The sequence below is a fragment of the Vulpes vulpes genome, chromosome 3, assembly GCF_048418805.1.
Source record: "Vulpes vulpes isolate BD-2025 chromosome 3, VulVul3, whole genome shotgun sequence".
NCBI lineage: Eukaryota > Metazoa > Chordata > Mammalia > Carnivora > Canidae > Vulpes > Vulpes vulpes.
The window spans coordinates 18,326,231-18,340,722 of NC_132782.1; the positions used below are offsets into that span (position 1 = coordinate 18,326,231).

The window sequence follows — 14,492 nt, forward strand, 5'->3', positions numbered from 1 at the left end:
GTTGGTTTTCCAAACCACAGATTGGTCTTCTCTGTTCTAGAATGTCATATAAATGGAATCCTTAATATGTTCTTTTTTTGTATAAGACTTCTTTCACTCACTATGATGTTTCTGAGATTTATCCATGTTGTTGCATGCATCAGTGACTTGTTCCTTTGCATTGCTGAGAAACATTCCATTCTACAAATGTATCACCGTTCCTCCATCCTCCTAAAGATGAACACTCAGCCCGTTTCTAGGGTTTTGTTTTGTTTTGTTTTGGGGGGAGGGGTTGGCTATTATGATAAAGCTGCTCAGAACAACACTATACAAGTCATTTTTCATCCCTCTTGAGTAAAACCTATGAGTTGAATTTTGGGGCCATTAAATAGATGTTATGTGTATACAATACAGATATAGGTTTACAATAAATTGCCAAAACTTTCCCCAAAGTGATTGTACCATTTACACTTCCACCAGCAATCCAGTAGCTCCAAATCCTGGCCAACATTTGATGTTATCAATCTTAGCCATTTGGTGGGCATATAGTAGTATCTCATTGTGGTGACATTTTAATTTACATTCCCCTGGTGACTAATGATATAGCATACTTTTTCACTACATGGTAGTTTTACTGAAAATTTAATTAACATCACTGAAAAAATCTAGAGGTTTCCCATAAAAATCCAGATATCCAGCTTTTCATGAAATATCAAGGACCTAGCAAGACTGAGTTCATATTCCCACATGGGGACAATCAACAGAGGCTGAGCGGCAGTGTCCCTTTAAGGCGGATGCCCTTTAGATCCCCAGAATCCTAACTCTCCCAATGTGGGGAGTTCCCCAACACATGGGCCAGTTATCAGTCACCATATCTCACATTTGCAGTTTTCCTTCCTGTTAAGAGGAAAGGGAGCTATTTCTTGAGCCCGTATTATTATCAATACTGAACAAGTGAAAGTTAGATCAAGAGGGCCTTATATTTCAAAGTGGCAAGTCCACATTTCTTTGTGTGAATGAAAAAATATTCCGACAATGTTTAATATGTAAATTAAATGGGTCTACTTTGAAAGATTACAATTTAGCGCTCTATAATGAAACTGCCTGGCTTTACTCATTTTTATTATCCACCTGGCTCCGTTAGGATTTTGAGTTTGCAACTCCTATGATAGAACATTTATACTGATGAGTTATGTCTCAAGACTGCACTAACTGGGGGTTATTTAGATATATAAAGAGATCTAATTTCATGTCCTTTTTTTGAAAACGGGAAAAAATGCTTCAATAATAGTTCATTCAGAAAACTTCATGTGTTATAAAACATTGAGACTAAAACAAACTGTTTTACTTTTTGAAATTTTATAATTTTGCTTTTAATTCCAGGATTGTAAGTGGAAAATGTATATGGAGATGGATGGGGATGAAATTGCAATAACCTACATCAAAGATGTGACATTCAACACTAACCTACCCGATGCAGAGATTTTAAAGATGACAAAGGTAGGGTTCTATTTACGGCTTAAAAGCTTTTTTGAATTCACAGATATCAAACAAAGACATTAAAATCCCCCAGCAGTGTGCTTTTGTGCTTGTCGATGTTCACATCAGCTCGGCCTCAAGCTGGCTGTTGAAAGGCACATTTTATTTAGCAGATTGAGATCATAATAGTTTTTTGTTAAAATTCCACGTATGCTGTGTGAACTAAAAAGTACTACAAAAAGTGTCCTTTTTTATTTTTTTTAATTTTCTTCTTTATTTCTTTACACTTACTCCATCACTTACTAAAGGAAAGAAAATGGTAATAACGAAAATATTTACCTCAAATTTGGGGTCATTTTAAACTTTGAAAAACTTGTAAGGAGGAAAGCTTTCTTGGTTGTCTTCACTTTCTTGATGGACTGAGGCGGGGTTATATACTGAGGCACATATTGACATCTTCCTGGCTTCCTTGAGTTCACACCTCTGGCCAGAGAACACCTCACTACTTTAGGGTCAGTGGGAGAAGCATGCCTATTAAAATGCAAAAGACAGACTCAGAAATGCTTAGCTTCTCCTCAAAAAGGAAAAAAAAAAAAAAAAAAAAAAAAAACTTCAGTTCTGTCCCAATAGTACTGAAAAAAATATACGTAGGTGACTTCAGTAGTAGGTCAACAACTCAGGTAACTAGCCATGATATCCACTGGACAGTCACTCGCAACTTCACATAAGCCATTCTTGAGTACACTGGGAACTGTGTGTTTGGTTCAAGTAAAGAAAATGGGGTGGCAGCAAAGAAGAACCTGGGTATAAACACAAGTGGGGAAGTGAAGAGTCTTCAAAGCCACAGCATTAGACTTGCAAATGTGTTCCTTCCCAGGCACAAGATTGCTAAGCATCCAAGTCCTTTTAATTTACAAGTGTATTCATCAAGTCAATTGATTTGATATTCATTGTTGGAATCTTCTGAGTAACCGAGAGTTATTTCAATGGTATTATCTATCTGTAAAGGTTATGCTCTGGTTTTAACTTTCCTTTCATTTGTTGGGACTATGTTTTGATGTCTTGAAGACTGGACGGATACTTGCTCCTTCCCCCCAACCTCTGTCATTTAGAAGCAAGATCCTAGTCTTTACCTGCTAACAAAGGGAAGCTGCTCACAGCAAAAATGAGGGGGTAGAGTTGTAAAGCCAAATACAGGTGTTTCTGGTATAATGCCACATATGCACTCCCTAAGAACCACATCTTCCGCAAAATCACACCCCAACATTAACTGGGCTCATAGGAAAAATAGGATTGGGGCAGACCATTTAAAATCTGCAGACTTTTTAACATCGACAGAATCATAACAATCGTAATTTAAAAAAAAAAAAAAGGAAAAAAAAAAAGCCCAGCTAAATCTCTATCACACTTGCTTTGTACCCGTCTCAAGGCCAGTCAGTCATTTGCAACCTTAAAACTAGAATGAAGGGGTGGAGGGTGGTTAAGAGAGTGGAGATTCACTTATAATAAAGACCATTTTCATCAAAACTAAAATAGGATCCAAGGTGTCAGAGTGAAAAAGTTTCCTTCTAAGTTCTTTTGCTGTCTAATAATTAAATTGACGTAAGATAGATTAATAGAAGAATTTAATTTCATACAGACAGGAGCCCCAAAGATATGAGACTCAAGGGCAAGTAGGGCAGTTGAGGCTTCTATGCCATCCTGAGGTGAGGAATGAGCCAGGGGCCTGGGGCTTCAAAGGGGAGGAAGGCAATTCACAGGAAGATAAGAAGAGCAGATGTTTGGTAATTAGAAGCTTGCCTTGCCATGCAGATAGGTCTTTCAGATAAAAAGTTATCTCTGATAATAGCTCTCTTTCGGGACCAGGTGCCCTATCTAAATTCTTTAAGGCAGTTACAGAAGAGGTAAAAGTTTTTCTTGAGTCTGTTGGGTTTTGATGACCATCAGCTGAAAATACAATCCGCATGCCAAAGTGACATGTTTTGGAGTGACATCTTCTCCCCTTGAAAGGCATAGGCTTCTTCATTAATCCTTTGTTTTAATACAGTGGGGAAATGTCACTACAGTTTCATCTGCACACACAGCCTGATGGCCCCACATACAGGTTAGTTGTAGAAGCCACTAACCCAGCCACTTGCACCCAAGGAAGGCATGTCTGGGTCTATATTTTGTTAAGGCTTTCTCTTATACATGAGAAAGCTTTCTACTGATGCTTTAAAACATTAGCATGAATAATGACCTAATGATAGGATTGAGTGGTGTATCAGAGAAGAGAAAATTGTGGGACTAAGAGTAGCTGTTTATAATAATAGAAAAAGATGCCTTGTGAAAACCAGCATCCAAAACATTAGCATGCTGTGAGTAATCACATGTGAACCAACAACCTGATTCTCATGATATCTGACATAATGCCCTATATGCCAATTGCATATGGCACAGCTGGCCTCAAGGATACATGCTATAGCAGGGCAGGCACTACACCATCCTCACTTTTTGTTTTTCAGCCCCCATTCGTAATGGAGAAGTGGACTGTAGGAATAATGGAAAATCAGACCGTAGAATGCACTGTCACCTATGAGGTAAGCTTGGTGTTGGGGAGGGGTGGGCGCTGGTGGCTTTACCATCAGTTTCTCAGTGGGAATTTATTTGCTCCCTCATAGGGCTTAAAATTAGAAGAGAAACTATTTAACCAACATGAATATGGGAAGATTAACATAATTACTCTAACAAAATGTTGGTAAGGAAAGAGAACAGGATATTCTCACCTGGATAAAGACTGAAGTAGTCATTCATCCATTCATCAGTTAATACTGAACATCTTCCACATGCCATACCACATGTTAGGTACTGGGGGAGACCAAACAAGACCGAAACAGAGCTTTGCCTTCTTGGTGCTTAGTGTAGGGGTGAGGATACATCAGTGATTCTTCACAAGGATAGAGCACAACTTCTATTATCACCTGGTAGGCAGAGAGGTCTGCTATCCCAAGCAGATTCTATATATTTTATATATAGAAAAGTAGAAAAGCTGATACTTTAAGAAAATATGCTATTAAAATTAAAATTCATATATTTAGCAAATACCTACTGACAGTTACTGTTGTATAGTTAGGATAGACTAAATCGGTCGTCTCTTTTGAGGTTTATAGTCCAGTGAGAGAAGACTGATAATAAATAGGAAATAAATAAGTAAAGAGTGGTAAGTGAAAATAGTGAGACTTGGGACATGAGACTGGGTGGTTAGGGAAAGACTCCTCTGAGGAGGAGGCAGCAAGAAACAGCAGAGGAAAGGCAACCCAAGCTCCTGAGGCACAGAGGACAATGACAAGGATATTTATTGGGCCATGGACAGGCCAGATCACAGAGCTTCACAGGGTCACAGCAATGCATCTGGATTTACTAAAAACACAACATGAAGCCAACACGAAGCAGTAGACTGCTTAAAATAACGTAATTAGAGCAGCCCGGGTGGCTCAGTGGGTTAGTGCCACCTTCAGCCCAGGGGGTGATCCTGGAGACCTGGGATGGAGTCTCACGTCGGGCTCCCTGCACGGAGCCTGCTTCTCCCTCTGCCTGTGTCTCTGCCTCTCTCTCCCCACCCCCACCCCCGTGTCTGTCATGAATAAGTAAATAAAATCTTTAAAAAAAACATAAATATGTTTTTTACATCAGCAATATCTTCATGGCTGGTGGGACATATGCTCTACAAGGTAGAGAAATCCTGCAGAAACAGGGTGGAGGGGAAGACATACAGCACAGTCTTGTTACACATGGAGATATCAGTGTGCATCTGCCATCAAAAGGACATGCATTTCATTCATTCATTCAATTATTCATTCAGGAAGCATTTAGTAAGAATCCACCATGATCTAGGCACTGTAATAAAAACCTACACCTGTTTTATCTCATTAACTTTGTATAAATACTGAAAGACAGATAGCATCAGCTTCATTTGGCAGCTGGAAGGAAGAAGGAAGGAAGCCCTGAGGTTTGGGGTAGTCAGTGACAATCAGTGTAGTTACACCCAGATTCTCTGACTATAAATCCAGTTTCCACTCTTCATCAGCTGTCCTACTCGTTCCCTTCCCAGCAGTAAGATGAAGGAATTCGGGGATCCCTGGGTGGCTCAGCAGTTTAGCACCTGCCTTCGGCCTGGGGCATGATCCTGGAGTCCTGGGATCGAGTCCCACATCAGGCTTCCTGCATGGAGCCTGCTTCTCCCTCTGCCTGTGTCTCTGCCTCTCTCTCTCCTTCTGTGTCTCTCATGAATAAATAAATAAATAAAATAAAAATCTTAAAAAAAAAAAAGATGAAGGAACTCAGCCTCAAATTGGACTCTATGCACTGTGACATTGTGACGATCTTCTGAGCTGCCAGATTAGCTTTGATTTGGCATTAGAAATCCAGACCCTGGCCACCCCACTTATCCAGGATGACCTGATGCTGGAAGCCAATGAGTATTAGAGCAGTTACTTATCCTCACCAGCCAGGGAGCACAGGTTATCAGGGAGAAGGTGTCTGAAAAACAGCATTAACTGTCAAAGTGTTGCCTGTAGGACATAAAACCTAACTAAGAACAGTTGACTGGTCCTAAGGAATTTGGTATCTAGACTATTCTGGAATCTGTTGACCAGTCTCCACTTTGCAGGATAAGCCTTCTTTTTAGTAACTGGACAGTTCTAACAGCCAGATTTCATCTCTGCCTGCCTCAGTTGTGGAGACATACCACACCAAATTCTTTTCTTCTCCTTGCTTTCTTCTTCCTCCTCCTCCTTCTTCTCATGGTCTGTGATGATGTGCCACTTGTGTCTGGAATGGTCACTTCAGAATTTTTAAAACATATTTTCATAACTATATTGAAGCCTGAGAGGCTTTTGAACCTGATTTGTAACACGTGGTGATGAAGGGCTTCAGGACGAGAAGGTGTCCTCTCCTTTTTCTAGTCCTTATTCTTAACTCCTTATCCTGTCTCACGTTTGCATCTGTTACTGTGCACCCTCCATAGGGATAATTAGTCCACCAAGCTGCCCACAGTCCCCCAATTCCCAAGATGATCCGAGGCAGTCGTGGGCAAAATAGTGGTGAGGTATTTATATATTCAGTCTGTTTTCAAGTGCTTTAAGCAGAAGAAACAACTGTTTTTCATTGCTCAGTAAACAGAAAGGTAAGTAGAGATTTGCCAAATAGAATACATTCTGAGAGAAGACAACCACATTTTGAACTACTATAATCCACTAAGGAATAAACTAGTTAAAACTTTCCTTTTAATCAAATTACCGTATTTAGGCAAACTGTACAAACATTTCACCTAGTGCATTATGATAATAGTGTTCTAAGGAGTTAAACTGAAGTGGCGTGATAATTTGATTTTATTTTCTTCCTATCTTATAAACATGAGCTGTTGGTCGTGAGTTTCTTTCTTTCTTTCTTTTTTTTAACAGAGTGATGTTAGAGCTCCAAAAAGTACGAAGCACATCCACTCTATTCAGTGGAGTACAATGAAACCTCAGGATGAAGTGAAAGCTGTCCAACTTGCCATTCAGACATTACTTCCCAACTCAGAGGGCAACTCTAGAAGCAGGTCTGACTCAAGTAAGTTAGATATATGCCAGACTCCAAAAACTTAAATATTAAATTCTCATACCAGGGATAAGTGCCAGTCTGTAAATAGACATAGATTTCTGATATTATAAGACTTCCTTCTTTTATCTTTAGAAAACTGGTTTTACAAACAGACTGTATGGACGGCAGTATTTATGGACTTATAAGTAGGAATATAGTACAATAAATTTCAGTATTTGGATAACTATGATAGAAGATGAAAATTAATGATTATGTTATATGGGTAAGTAAGAACATATTCGTCCATTTATACACATATATAGTTTCCAAAATTGGTCCAGCAAACATTCCTATGAAGCCAGTGGTATGACTGGGGCTATTTCTTGAGTCCTGAACACCATGGATACATCAAAGTATTAGAATGATGGGGGAAGTGAGATTCCCGAGGAAGAGAGGGGAAGAGGAGAGGGGAGAAATAAAGATGAGGAAGGATAGAGAAAGAGAAAACATGAAATGCGTATGATGGACAGTGGTGACAGTAATTACAGATGCTACACTGAAACAAATTAGAAATTACATAGGGGAAAGCCAGCTGACTTGCTGTTAAATTGGTCATTATTTGGTAGACTCAGGGAAGAGGTCCTGACCTTCACCTCTGCAGGTCCAGAAAGTCCGTACAGCCCAGAGATAGGCTCTGCAGGACTACAACGAGCTAACAGGCACGTGAGAGTTGGATGCATAAACCCCCATGCAATTTTACCCAGAGAATTACACCTGCCAAAGGAACCAGAAGTACATGTTTTCTGATCAGTGCATTGTTTTTCCCAATAAGAAAATACACCTGAAAAGCCATATCAGAAGGTTCTTTGGTAGCATGGAAACAAAGTAGCCCTATGGCTAGTATCACTGAGTTATGCGACCCTAGCTAATATGTCCTCTACTGTAGGACTGGCTTGCCAAGCAGACTAGGCTTTTTTCTATGTCCATCAACCAGGGGGCTGAGAATCCTCAGAACTCAAAATTTTTGACAGCATGCTGGACCTGCTTGCCTTTGTCAACACAGTTGATTAAGTTCTTTTCTTTCACATTCATCATGAGAAGGTATTCTTGGCCACCATGACTGAACTGGGGTTACCAAGCCTTCTCAGCCACGAAATGCATCTTCAGACACCCCTTACATCATGCTGTTTCTTTTTTTTTTTTTTTTTTTTTTTTTTTTATTTATTTATGATAGTCACAGAGAGAGAGAGAGAGAGGCAGAGACACAGACAGAGGGAGAAGCAGGCTCCACGCACCGGGAGCCTGATGTGGGATTCGATCCCGGGTCTCCAGGATCGCGCCCTGGGCCAAAGGCAGGCGCCAAACCGCTGCGCCACCCAGGGATCCCCATCATGCTGTTTCTATACGTGACTAACCCGGGTCTTGATTCTCACTAGCTGCCCTCTCAGAACACTGCATTTCTAAGTTCTTCTGTTTGCTAATTCAACCATCTTGTCTTGCATGCGTCTTCCTATCATGCCTTTAAAAGAACTTCTTACTGTACTAATTTCCCCCTCCCAGTAAATTAATATTTATAGGGCATATTTTACTTCTGTAGGGCTTTCATAGCCATGATCCCATTTGATCCCTACAACACTCTTGTGAAATCTGTGGGGGTCTTCTCTCTCGACTTCTGCTGTGTATTTCTCTTTGACTAGAAGCTAGTTTTCTGTTTCCCAACCCACATGACACAAAATAGGTGCCAGCTGCCTTGAAGTTGACATGGTTCAAATCCCACCACTTTGGGCAGCCCCAGTGGCACAGCCATTTAGTGCCACCTGCAGCCCTGGATGTGATCCTGGAGACCTGGGATCGAGTCCCACGTTGGGCTCCCTGCATGGAGCCTGCTTCTCCCTCTGCCTGTGTCTCTGCCTCTCTCTGTGTGTGTCTCTATGAATAAATAAATAAAATCTTAAAAAAAAAAAACACACAAATCCCACCACTTTGAGAATCACCAAATACTTTATCAGTCCCAACTCCAGACTCCCTGGAGTACGACTTATTTGTGCTGTTTTTTTCCAAGCATTCTCCTCTGGATCAATTAACACTGCCAGCAGGAAGAGGTGGTGGTAGGTGGCAGTACCCAGTGGGGGACACAGGCAGTGAGGACACAGTGTGCAGTGAACTGTAGCTATGTGAGTGGAGACAGGCTAGACATTCCCCAAAGAGGACAATGGGCAGATGTCTAACAGGTGTTCTGCACCTCTCTGAAATCTAAATTTTGGGCGAGAAAGCAAATTATTTCTCTAAGAGAGTTAGGAATGGTCAATAGCCTTCAATCTCCCAGTGGATGGCTTTAGACAAACCTTTCCCTCTGATTATTATGAACAGGAGAGGTTGTAGGATAGAAGGAGGGAGTGACCTCCCTTTGGCTTACCCCGGTTTTACCTGGTTTGCCTCCCCTCTTCCTTCCTCCTCGTATTTCTTTTTCCCTTTTGATGTAAAAACTCAAAGGACACCACCCGGATCAGTTAGGATATATGTTTTAGCTGCAAGTAACAGGAAATCCAACTTCCACCGGCTTCCTCCCAAATGGACCAAAGTGTAGTCCCAGGAATGGCAGCCTCAGAACCAATAGGAACTTGTTAGAAATGCAAATTCTCAAGTCCAACCCCAGACCAGAAGAGTCAGAAACTGGGGGGAGGGACAGCGGTGTAGGCACTCGAAAGTTCTGAAACCACGGGTTTTAACTGTAATCAAATGTGCTATCTCCTGGAGAAGACGACCCGAAGACGGCTGGGCTCGAGTGCAGTGAGAGAAGCTGGCTCACCCGCATGGAGGGCGCGGAGCAAACCTTTCCTTGCCTCCACTCTGCCGTCCTCACTATGTCGCCTTACCTGGGCCTCGCTCCTCCACAGTCATAGCCATCCTATAAAGAAATGGCAATGAGCAGAGGACAGGAGGGGCCCGTGCCTTCCCTGCTCTGGTGTGGAGGGGTGAGAGAGACTTGCCCCCCCCTCCCCGGCCCACAGACGACCCCTCAGGTTGCTCTGGCCAGAAACTGAGCAACTTGTCCATCCCTCACCACGACACCTCTGCATCTGCGCAGGCCAAAGTTGGCCACGAGGGCCAGAATGCAGGCAGCTTCCCCCCCACCCCCTCACCCCCTATGCCCTCGGCCCCCATGAGGGGCGGACCACCCAACAAAGCCAGGGCTCCAGTAGAAGCTAAAATTTCAGGGGCGCCTGGGTGGCTCAGCGGTTGAGCATCGCCGTTGGCTCAGTCATGATCCCTGGATCCAGGATCGAGTCCCCACGGGGAGCCTGCTTCTCCCTCTGCCTGTGTCTCTCATGAATAAATAAATAAAATCTTAAAAAAAAGAAGAAGAAGAAGTAGCTAAAATTCTAGAGAAGTCAAGGGGGAAGGCAAGAAGGCACTGTGGCTTGGTTGAAGCTGTGAGGAGGGTCTGGACACAAGAGGTCACCTGTGTTGGGACAAGTCACTCACCTCTGAGATGCGGTCCCCTGTGTGGAGCAGTGAGGCAGGGGCTTCTTGCTGGAGACAGGAGTGAGCATGCTCTGTTCCTCTCTAGAACCTCCTGGCAAGCGTGCGAGGACAGCTCAGGGAGGACTAGGAGGGAACTCAAAGATGTGACTCAGGCCCTGGGGAAGACAGTAAAGATCCAAGGTGTGACTTGCTTATCCACCGAAACAGAGCTTCCTAAATGGTTCTTGTTTATTTACCATTTTCTTTTACCTTCTCTTCCTGTCTGCCATGAGGCTTCATTTTTCATGGAAAAAAAAAAAAAACCCATATCTTATTCCTGAACCTCACAATCTCTCTTCTGGAGACACGAGCTGTCTTTCTCCCAGACAATCCCCAGCTGTCTCAACCCCTGGAATCCAATTTCTTTTATCTGCATTTAGGGTTCTTGAGGATTTAAAAGTGCCCGTTAGCAAAAAGCCTTTCGTTTACTAAACATGCCCCTACCATCCAAACACACGCAAACAGCAATTTCTAGAAGTGAGGATGTGGCTGAGCGGGAAGAAGATGGGATTGTAAATGCAGAAGGACCTGGAATTATTAGCTGAGTGACCTTGGGCAAGCGACCAGACCTCCCCAAGCTTCAGTCTCCTGGTTTACAGAGTAAGATTATTAGCACTTACCTGAGACTACTGAGAGGAGTGAATGAGATCATGTCAGTAAAGCCCCTGGAACGATGCCAAGCATAGACTCAGTACAAATGCCCTTATTTTTAAGGAAGAATTTATAATAATGAAGGATATGTCCTTATCCCTCGCCTAGGATTTCTATGAATGGGAAAGCACGGAGCATCCCAAGCAGGCTTGAATTCTCTTGAGACAGGCTTATGAATTAGGCATGCAGCTTTACTGTGGCTTAAAAGATGCTCATTTCCATTTCCTCTGCAGGTGCTGATCGCCAGTGGCTGGATACTCTGAGGATGCGGCAGATTGCATCCAATACTTCTCTACAGTGTTCCCAGAGCAATCCCATTCTGGGGTCACAATTCTTCCCATATTTCAATGATCAGGATTCCTACGCTGCTGCTGTCAGGCGGACCCAGGTGCCCATTAAGTATCAACAGATTACACCCATCAACCAATCCAGAAGCTCCTCTCCTACTCAGTACGGACTAACCAAAAACTTCTCTTCTCTACATCTCAACTCCAGGGACAGTGGCTTTTCCAGTCTTCCAACTGACAGCTCTTTAGAGAGAGGTCGATACTCAGGTAGGAGCAAGAACAAATATGATCGTGGCAGCGTATCACTCAATTCTTCTCCCAGGGGAAGGTATAGCGGGAAGAGTCAGCATTCCACTCCTTCACGAGAGAGATATTCTGGAAAATTCTACAGGGTTTCTCAGTCAGCACTCAATACTCAGCAGTCACCTGACCTCAAGAGAAGCCCAAATGACTGCCACCAACCCAGGACCATACCAGGGATGCCTTTACACACGGAGACTGACTCAAGAGCCAATGAAGAGGAGAGCAAAGTCAGCGAAGGAGGATGGACAAAAGTGGAATACCGTAAGAAACCTCTCAGGCCCTCTCCTGCCAAGACTAACAGGGAAAGAGCCAGAGGAAACTACCGTGGAAGGAGAAACTTTTGATGACTTGAACTAGAGGAGTTTTCCTAAACAGGCTCGTTCGTTCTTTCTTTCTTTCTTTTTCTTTCTTTCTTTCTTTCTTTCTTTCTTTCTTTCTTTCTTTCTTTCTTTTCTTTCTTTCTTTCCTTCTTTCTTTCTTCTCTCTCTCTTTCTTCTTCTTCTTCTTCTTCTTCTTCTTCTTCTTCTTCTTCTTCTTCTTTAAGATGTAATAGATTTTGATAATATGATACCTTCAGACAGAATTAACAAAAAGACAACTTTTCCATTTTTGGATTTAGGAAATGCTTTCTAATGGAGACTACCATTTTTGGCCAAACCAGGGCCAAAATTACAGATGCGGTTCCCCAAAGATGATAACTAGACTTTAAACATAACTATACATATCCCCCCACCCCTGAATTGACATTTTGAGAGGAGGGGCTATGCCACTTTATTTCCCTAACACTGCCATTCTGGTTAGCAGGGTCTGAACTAGGGTGATGTTAAGTGGGGCCCTTGTCTTGAGTGCAAAATTTAAGGGAACACCAGAAAGCTCAGTAATCAAGAGACATAATATCCTAGTGCAATATTTAAATAAATGAAAATTGATGCAAAAAAATTCTAATAAACAAAAAAAAATCAAAATTTTACATAAATATAGGATTGGTATTACTGATTTTTCCCCTTGTCTAAGGCTCCAGTATGGCTTGGCAAAGCACTATTTACTGATCCTATTTAAAATTTTGATATTTTGTTCATCGTGAATTTGTGCATTAATTTAAAAACTATTGCATTAAAATATAATTTATCTTGATTACTGAGGTGTTGGGGGTTTCTTGATGTTTTTCTTGAGGCCTCCTGAAATTCTGTGCCCGAGGCAAGTGCCTCTCCTTACCCAAGTCTAGTCTTGACACTGCTGGTTAGTATTTATTTTAGTAATGCATTTGGATTTTTATCATGGTCAGAGCTGAAGTGATTTGGCTTATCATTTTTAGGCAATAAAAAAGGTTATTGAACTTAATGTTGATTATGAGGCATATCTCTTTCATTAAGGCTCATCAGAAACCAAAGATCTAAAATTGCCTAGGAGATGTGTGGTTACTGCTTTCCCAAAGCTCTCCAGGGACTGCTTTTGAATATTCTCTTCTACATTTTACCAAAGGAGGAGCAAAGAGGGAAAAACAACAGTCCATAAAGACCTCTTGGAATGTCAGAAATCTAAAATCTGAAAGAAAGCAGACACAGGGCAGGGTGATAACGTCACAAGCCATAAGCCAAAGAAATGTGAAAATCACCAACATCCTCGTTAGCACAAGACAGTAAATACCATCCTTGCAGCAAGAAAGCTCTAAGCAGCTGGGGGCAAAGAGCTGGTGCAGGTGGGAGGAAACTGCCTGCAGTTGGGGATAGGAACTGTGAGATCCAACTTTATGAAATGCTTCATATTTTACAAATCAAAAAGTGCAGAGGTAACAACCTTATATGTCAAATAAATAAACGTGACTTTCAATATACTCTGAGATTCTGTTCAATATTCACTAACCCTGAACAGCAAGTGTCCTTTGCCCTGCCCAGGCTTCTCAATGCTCTGTAGAAATTCAAGTGCCACACTGGTAATTCCATAGGGTTGAGTTCTCTTTGATAGAAACCGGTCATCAAGTTGGAGTGTATACTCCCAGAGCAGCTGCCCTGCTCAAATACAGTGCCTGGGGCCTGGTGGGGGAAACTATTTGGGACGCATTAAAGCCAAGGTTATAGGAAATGACCTTTGTTTTACGAGGGAAGTTGTAACCTAAACGGTGATTCTTGATTCGACAACTTGGTTTTTTAAGTGGTATCGTTTGCCATCTGCATTTATAAGCAAGAGCAATGGGGAGTGGTAAAATCAGAGGGTGAGGTACTCTTTTCCATCCCGCATAACCAATGTCTCTAGGGTGGTAAACTCCACAGTGATCCTTTCTCACAAAGCTTATGGCAACTACAGTCTGTTTTCAATTATTATTTTCCTCTTGTCCTTTGAGTTCAAATTTAAAGAAAAATAGACTAATAGAAAGTATGCTATCTTAATAGCATGGTGCTTCCAAATAAGCAATAAAATATTTTCTTTGATTAGAACTTTTGGTTAAGTGCCCGAACACAGAACAGAGGCTTAGCTAAGTCACTCTGAAAGGAACAGAGTATGGCTTTAATTATTAAACAAAAAAGGCATTCTGGAGAATGACTTAAGACTCATTTAAAAAGCGTTACGCAAATGATTGCTCATTACAGGCTGTTTTCTCCACTTCTAGCTTTCTTGGGCTTTGGGTTAGAGAATCCAGGCTGGTAGTGAAATCACTTCATGACCTCAGTCCTAGTTAGCGACCACACAGTGGGTATTCCAACAGCC

General features: G+C 41.9%; 1 protein-coding gene across 2 annotated transcripts in view; it reads left to right on the top strand.

Annotated features, from left to right (window-relative positions):
- The window catches only part of MAP3K20 (mitogen-activated protein kinase kinase kinase 20), a 173,253-nt gene extending 159,633 nt beyond the window's left edge, over window positions 1-13,620 (top strand). For both annotated transcript variants that reach the window (XM_072751963.1, XM_025994018.2), the window contains exons 17-20: window positions 1,363-1,479; window positions 3,963-4,037; window positions 6,900-7,050; window positions 11,430-13,620. In XM_072751963.1, the coding sequence (XP_072608064.1) occupies window positions 1,363-1,479; window positions 3,963-4,037; window positions 6,900-7,050; window positions 11,430-12,130 (1,044 nt within the window). In that variant the 3' untranslated portion in view covers window positions 12,131-13,620. The remainder of the gene's footprint in view (window positions 1-1,362; window positions 1,480-3,962; window positions 4,038-6,899; window positions 7,051-11,429) is intronic.
- The last annotated feature ends 872 nt before the right edge of the window (window positions 13,621-14,492 follow it).